The sequence below is a fragment of the Penaeus monodon genome, chromosome 9 (genome assembly GCF_015228065.2).
Source record: "Penaeus monodon isolate SGIC_2016 chromosome 9, NSTDA_Pmon_1, whole genome shotgun sequence".
In the NCBI taxonomy this organism is placed as follows: domain Eukaryota; kingdom Metazoa; phylum Arthropoda; class Malacostraca; order Decapoda; family Penaeidae; genus Penaeus; species Penaeus monodon.
In genome coordinates, this window is record NC_051394.1 from 6342631 (window position 1) to 6350130 (window position 7500).

At 33.9% G+C, this 7500-nt stretch overlaps 2 protein-coding genes across 2 annotated transcripts in view; one reads left to right on the plus strand and one right to left on the minus strand.

Annotated features, from left to right (window-relative positions):
- Positions 1 to 4796, plus strand: part of LOC119576815 (protein unc-13 homolog 4B-like) — a 21918-nt gene extending 17122 nt beyond the window's left edge. The window contains exons 18-22 of the mRNA XM_037924465.1: positions 336 to 444; positions 1340 to 1470; positions 2063 to 2271; positions 2730 to 2911; positions 3685 to 4796. Coding sequence (XP_037780393.1) covers positions 336 to 444; positions 1340 to 1470; positions 2063 to 2271; positions 2730 to 2911; positions 3685 to 3806 — 753 coding nt within the window. The 3' untranslated portion in view covers positions 3807 to 4796. The remainder of the gene's footprint in view (positions 1 to 335; positions 445 to 1339; positions 1471 to 2062; positions 2272 to 2729; positions 2912 to 3684) is intronic.
- A 468-nt stretch (positions 4797 to 5264) lies between these two features.
- The window catches only part of LOC119576814 (neprilysin-1-like), a 20964-nt gene continuing 18728 nt past the window's right edge, over positions 5265 to 7500 (minus strand). The window contains 4 exon segments of the mRNA XM_037924464.1: positions 5265 to 6379; positions 6542 to 6619; positions 6621 to 6707; positions 7265 to 7410. Coding sequence (XP_037780392.1) covers positions 6200 to 6379; positions 6542 to 6619; positions 6621 to 6707; positions 7265 to 7410 — 491 coding nt within the window. The 3' untranslated portion in view covers positions 5265 to 6199.

Below are 7500 nucleotides of genomic sequence, written 5' to 3' on the forward strand. Positions count from 1 at the left end.
GTATGGAGTGCAAAATACTGATAGGTATGGATAATATTGATTATAAATAATTGTTTATTGCAGTAATAGTTATAGATGGAAAAGAAATGTTGCCACTTTGAATTAGGAAAATATTGCTATGTAGCTGTATTGTATTCAACTTCTGCAAAAATGAAAAATAATTGTAATATACATAGAGAAAACATGTATTTGACATAGTTTAGATGAAATGTGACAAATTGTAAATTTGCATTCATGTTTTTCCATGATAATGATTTCTCTCCTATCTGACTTTTCATTTATATTTATTTACACATGATGCAGATTTTTAAAAACTTTTTTCCCTTTTTTATCAGATGAGGAAGAACGATTACTTTGAGCAGATGAGCTACGTATTAAATGAAATTTTTAAATGTTTTACTCCATCAACCGACTTTGGACTGAATGTCAGGGCAAAAACACCAGGTTAGTCAAGTATTATTGAGTATTAAAGGTAATCGAAATTGTATTGATCAACACTTCAAAAACTTATATTTCCGTATACTCTTTCTAGTGTTAATTCAGGTACTCTGATACCAGAAGAAAATAGGTGCTCACATTCTATTTTTTTGTGATTTATATAACTTCCTCAGATGATTTTTTTTATATATGATATTAGGAATGTCATTGCTCTAGTTTGGCTTTGTTGTCGTCACAGAATTTGAACTTTATGATAGTTGTTATGATTTTTGCAATTATCAAGTTTATTGTCGAAGGGGATATTTAGAATTGTGAAATTATTGTATTTGTGAAAAAAATGCCTTGGGGTATTTGTTTCGATATAAAAATGGGTTTTCTTTAAACAAGCAGCAACATCATTACAAAATTACAAAAGATAGTGTTCAGAGAAAATTCAGTTTTTCAGAATATTGAGTTAAAAAGTGAGATGTAAATTATCATCAGAGGAGCAAAAAAAATTTCCATATAATGTGTTAAATTTGGTAAATAAATTGAAATCTTGTGATTCCTTAGGTTCCAAAACAATTACATGTACTTTATTTTTTTTTTCTTTTGTGTAGTATTGTGAATAATAAAATTCTTTAAAATTTTATCATGTGAGGAATACCTTAAACTGATTATCTATAGTTTTGCTTGTTTTTCTTTTTAGATTAGGACCATAGAAAAGATCATTTGAAAGACTTTTTTCTTTTTCTGCTTTCTTTTTCATCTTTTTTGAAAAATCTTCAGCTGAGATAAATAAAAATTCAACTGCAAGTTATATGTCCAGCTGAGATAAAAAAAAAAAAAAAAAAAAAAAATTCAACTTCAGGTTATATATCCAGCTGAGATAAAAAATAAAAATAAACGAATTCAACTGCAGGTTATATGTCTCTTGTGCAAGAGCTGGAGCTTTTGAAGTTAGACTCGAACGAGCTCATCAGCCATTACTATCAAGACCGATGGAAGGAGCAACAAGACCAACAGGAAACAACAGCGACACTAGTTGTGAGAGTAAGTATGCGGAGCTTTTTATTTTTTAAATTTTTTTTTTTTTTATTTATTTATTTATTTATTTTCTTTTTCTTTCTTCTTTTTTCTTTTTCGTTTCTTTTCTTCTTTTTTGTCTTTTTTTTTTCTTCTTTTCTTTCTTTTCTTTTCTTTCTTTTTTCTTTTCTTTTCTTTTCTTTTCTTTCTTTTCTTTTTTCTTTTCTTTTCTTTCTTTTCTTTTTCTTTTCTTTCTTTCTTTTCTTTTCTTTCTTTTCTTTCTTTTCTTTCTTTCTTTCTTTTTTTCTTTCTTTCTTTTCTTTCTTTCTTTCTTTCTTTCTTTCTTTTTCTTTTTTTTTCACAGAGAAGGAAAACAAATGAGGTTAAATTCAAACATGTCATTGTTATTTATTCTCTGCATATCATTGTCGATATAGAAAAGGAATATCCTTATCTTGTGACACCTAATGCAGTCGCCCACATTTTTTATTGACTAATATACTGCAGAGGGAAATTATAAATTATGGGCTAATTCTTATAATTCATATTTAACATTTTAGGGTCTATAAGAAAATTTTATGAGAAAAGTGTTCTTGAGAATCACATTTTACATCCACAGGCCCAGTTTTCCGAAAGTGGAAAATTGAATGTCTCAGTCATCATGGCAGATGACAAGGCTGCGGCAGAGGAAAACGGCAAGATAATAACAGCTTTGCCTTCATATTATGTGAAGTTAGAATTGATTCCTGAAGACTGGAGTTTGAGAAGAAGTGAAAAAACACAGGCCCTCAGGGAGATTCCGGCGACGTTTGATGAGGATTTTGTTTTGTAAGTCATTTCGTTTGCTTCAGGTTTGTGCTTTAGGGAGGAACTTAACCATTTTATATTCAAATTCTTTCTTCTCTTACATTCCAATGATCCTGAATAATTAGGTAAACAATTGAAAGAAAGGAAAGCATTCCATTTTATGTAAATTGTATTCAGAAAAACAAAACACTATTACCCTTTGCACAAACTAATATGAAAAGCTGACAAATTGGTGTGTAATAGCGAAGCAAGGTAGTTAACACTGTAATTCAGTGTTAAAAGAAAGAAGCATTCAGTTCCTCAAAGACCAAAAAGTAATGATAGCTTTGTTTCTGACTCTACATATAACTACATGCATTTTTACTTTGAAGTTAGTACACTTTACTCTCGGCAATTTAACTCAGTAGCAGTGAAAACTTGCTTTTAAGAACATGTTTTTATCTACAAATATATCACTATATTTTTAATATTCCTTTCAGTGAAAATTTGGAAGATAATGATATAGAAAAGGGCTTTTTGGTGCTGAGACTCGTGGAACAGCATGTCATTCATTCTAATATTCTCATCGGTGAAGCTGTGATACCCTTAGCCCATATCCATAAAAATTCTGATGACATAAAGAATATGTATCTGCATCTGGATACACCTTGCCTTGATTCAGGTATGTATTTCATATACCTGTGTGTGTGTGTGTGTGTGTGTCTCTCTCTCTCTCTCTCTCTCTCTCTCTCTCTCTCTCTCTCTCTCTCTCTCTCCTCTCTTCTTCTCTTCTCTCTCTCTCTTTCTCTCTCATCTCCTTCTCTCTCTCTTCTCTTCTCTTTCTCTCTCTCCCTCTCTTCTCTCCTTCTCTCCTTTCTTCCCTCCTCTCTCTCTCTCTCTCCTCTCTCTCTCTCTCTCTCTCTCTCTCTCTCTCTCTCTTTCTCTTTTTTTCTTTCTCTCTTTCTCTTTCTTTCTCTCTTTCTCTCTCTTTCTTTCTCTCTCTCTTTTCTCTTCTTTTCTCTCTCTCTTCTTTTCCTCTCTCTCTTCTCTTCTTCTTCTCTCTCTTCTCTCTCTCTCTTCTTTCTCTCTCTCTCTTCTTCTCTCTCTCTCTCTCTTCTTTCTCTCTCTCTCTCTCTCTCTTCTCTCTCTCTCTCTTCTCTCTCTCTCTCTCTCTCTCTCTCTCTCTCTCTCTCTCTCTCTCTCTCTCTCTCTCTCTCTCTCTCGATTTTGATATGCATAAAATGTATTCTAAGTTGTTTATATGTAATGATAGTTACCAATAAACATGTATCGAATTCGATTATGATATTCAGTTATGTTGATCTTCTATACCTTTTTATGTATGAATTATTTATCTTCAAAAACTTGCTCTTATTTAGCTGGTCTTGTACAGACAATGGATAGTTATGCACATTACTTTTTTGTGAAGTAAAAATCTCGAACTTTATATTGCAGTTGCCAGAAATCTGCAGATTCTCAATTACAGAAGACGAGAGTCCACAGCTTACGATTTTCTGAAGAAGTTGGAGAAAAGATACCCTGAGACGAAAAAACACTTCAGAAATCTGCAGACGTGAAAGTTTATTGATTTACAGGGCTATTTGCAGTCAAAAATGCTGTTCCTATTTGATTTAGATTTTATGTGTCTCTCTTAAGTGATTTACTTTCTTGTGGGGTCGTGGTGCTGATGTGGAAAGGCTTAGGCTATGAACCATAGATGGAATTCAAGTATCATAATTTTGATTAATATGGAGTTCTTATAGACATATAGATAAATAGATACATAAATATAGATAGACAGATAGATATAGATATATAGATAGATAGATAGATATAATACTATTGATTTTACATTATTTACTGTCACCCAGTCTCTCTCTCTCTCTCTCTGTAAAAGGCTGAGATGCCTCAATACATGGACTGGTGGAGGCAATGATAGTAGTTAAACAAATTGACTCTTTATTGTTGAAATAGCGCAACAACAAGTAAATGGACACGTGGTATGACAGACTGGAAGCAAACGCGGCCAGGCCAGAGGAGGGCGAAGGCTGTCAACCATAATTGTTATCTTAGTTCCCCCGGGTTTTGGAACCAACATGGAGCCTGATTTAGCTTGGGGAGGTGTGGCTGTCATTTTATGCTTATGTGCTTATTGGTCCACCATCTATAGGTTAAGGCTGTGCGTGACTGATCGACATTCTCATTTTATTGATATCATGCATATTTCGCAAGTTTTTTTCTTTGACAAGGGATTATAAGTAGTTTAGTATTTTTTCTTGTATCACTCTTTGCTTTATCATATCAAGCGCCATACATCAGTTTATATATATATATATATATATATATATATATATATATATATATATATATATATATATATATATATACATATATACATATATACATATGCATATGCAACAACCTCATCAATGAATGTAATATTTTTCATAAAGAAAAAAAGTCTTTATGTTGCTTGCTGTATTTTGTGAGACAGAAAGTGTAGTTATGCATTATAGTAACATATTTATTAAAGGTTTGAAACTGAAATAAAGTTCTACTTTATTAAAGGCTTTTCATTCTTTCTTACAAAGATCCTGTCCAGTTAAAGGTTATAATTTAGTTCCAATTATGTAAATAAATCAAATGTGTGCGTGCGCGTCCGTTTGTGTGTGTGTGTGTGGGTGCGTGCGTGCGTGTGCGTGCGGTTGCGAGTGTGCGTGTATGTAAATACATACGATAAAAAGAAACAAAAAAAAACACTCAAAGCAAAGCAGACATAACTGCGGAAATATGAGGGCAAGGTCACTGCCATTAATAATTCACTGTCCGCATTTATATAATCATGGTAAAAGCTTCACGTCTGATTATAAATTCACAGTTTGCTCCATGGTATGTCTAGAATTTGATCCTGCTCAAAATAACGCTAACATATGCAACCTGGTTAATGAGTATAGTTAATAAAATATAGATCGTTTTTAGATTTGTCTCCCCAGACTGACATCAATGCACAAGCGAACAATTAAAATTCCTGCATATCAATCGCAAAGACTTTATTCGTGTACAAGGAACACACACAAGACGAAGCATTCTGCCACAGTATTATACATAATACCGTTTGTTCTTTTAATAAAGATGGAGCAACAATTGCAGTTTCCAGTGCATGGCGGGTTTTCTTCCAACACCCCCACCCCTCTTAATTCTTTCTCTTCTTCTCCTTTCCTCTTCTGTCTTGTCATCTTCTTTCCATTTATCCGAATCGTTAACTCATATTTACCCTCTTCGCCACAATAATTTATCATGATGCTATATAAACCTTTGATGTCAAGCACATTTATTTGTTTTAAACATTAACCAGCAACCAACTAACATGCAGCATCTCCTGTTTTGTTTCTTTTTTCCTTAAATTTCTAGGCTTCCTCATCTTTTTTCCTTTGCCTTCCCTCATATCTTTATTTTTCCACTTTCGTTAAAAATATAATGTAATTAAAACTGAGCTCTGAAATGGTTATAAATGTATTATTTATTGGTTATTGTATAATGCATATGTTTGTTCGTCTTACACGTGGAATTTCCTGTATAAGTACTATTTATCAACAGTCAATTTTATTTACTTTATGAAGTAACTTGTTTCAATATTCAAGTTTGCAAAATACCAAACTAATCAGACATCAGACATCATTTAGAGAAAATTACCAGAAATATAATGAACAAACAAAATTTTTTTTTATAAAAATCGTGATAAATCTACATCAAACTGGAATACATAGTTTTAACATAAGGCAGTGTGAATCCAAATAGTATTGTTTTAACATAGGCTTCATCACAATATCAAACCAAATTATGTAAAACAAAAAAAAAATAATAATAAAGATAATAATAATAATATTTTCGCCGATAGAGTTCCACGTAAATCATCCATTTTCACCATTCACCTCCTCCCTCGTCCTCTCCCCCTTCCCTCCTTCAGCCACTACCACAGGAGACAGCTATCATCGCCACGATTCATTGGTGAACCGACAGGGCAGTTCCACACGCGGGAGAATTCAGCGTCGTTAGAGAGAGGACCTAAGACCCTGAACCTTCCTGGAGAGTGAGGGTCTACTGCCAGCTGTGTCAAAACGGCTTGGGCGTTCTTGTGTTCGCACCAGACCTGGTGGGGAGATAAAGAGATCTATCTATCTATTCACTAGACAGGAGGGCAAGCCTTTGCTCGATAATATGGCCATTTCCCTCTATCTTTGTGCGTCTCTCTCGGTAAAATCAACCCAAATAAATAAACCAATGAACAGATAAACAAATAACCCAAACTTACATTAGCGAAGCCGAGATAGAAGAGATGGTCGGGAGTGAATTCATCGAGACCAGGCAGGCGTGGCTCTTCTCCGTAACCGTTCAACGTACAGCTGGTAGGCTTTATATGCTTCTCTGATCCCGCCGTTGTCTGCTATGTTTTCGCCCTCCGTTTGTAGGCCGTTGACCTGTAGGAGAAGGACGTGAAGTTTTGTTTATTTTCAGTCTTTTTGTATTTGTGTTTTTGTTGATTTATATATTTTTTTTCTCTCTCTCTTCTTCCTCTTTCTTCTTCTTCTTCTTCTTCTTCTTCTTCTTTTTTCTTCTTTTTCTTCTTCTTTTTCTTCTTCTTCTTCTTCTCCTTCTTCCTCTTCCCTTCCTCTTCCTCTTCTTCTTCGTCTTCTTCATTTTTTTTTTTTTCTTTTTTTCTTTTTTTTTTTTTTTGAGGGGTCACGAACGAATTTAGGATACTTCTAAAGCCTCGTGGTTGAAGTTCACGCGCCGGAGTTGTTCGCCATGAGAGTCAGTCACGGTAAAAAAGAAAATAGAGATTTGTGGCGTTTCAAGTTGAGTTCCAATGGAAGCTTTTAAAATGGTTCTAGTGACTGAAAGAAAATTACCGACGGTTATTTGTCCTTCATTCACGTATTTGTACTCAATTGTATTTCACTGTGATTGTAACTATATGACCGAAACTGTAGGTTGTTATCAAAAGGGAAAAAAACAAGTATTTTCTCTCCATTACCGAGATGTTCAACCCGGCTTCGATGAGTTCAGGAGGAATAAAGGCATTGTATTGGTCAACGAAGCACTTTGCACGTTCTTCATAAGCTGCGATGGTCTCGTCACTCCACCACTGAACCAGGTTTCCTTGCTTGTCGAAGAGACGTCCTGTCAAAGAAAATATTGTGGTTCATTTCTGTTTCGAAACAAATATGAAACAGTATCACGTAAAGCTAAAGATACAAAACCGTTTTCTTT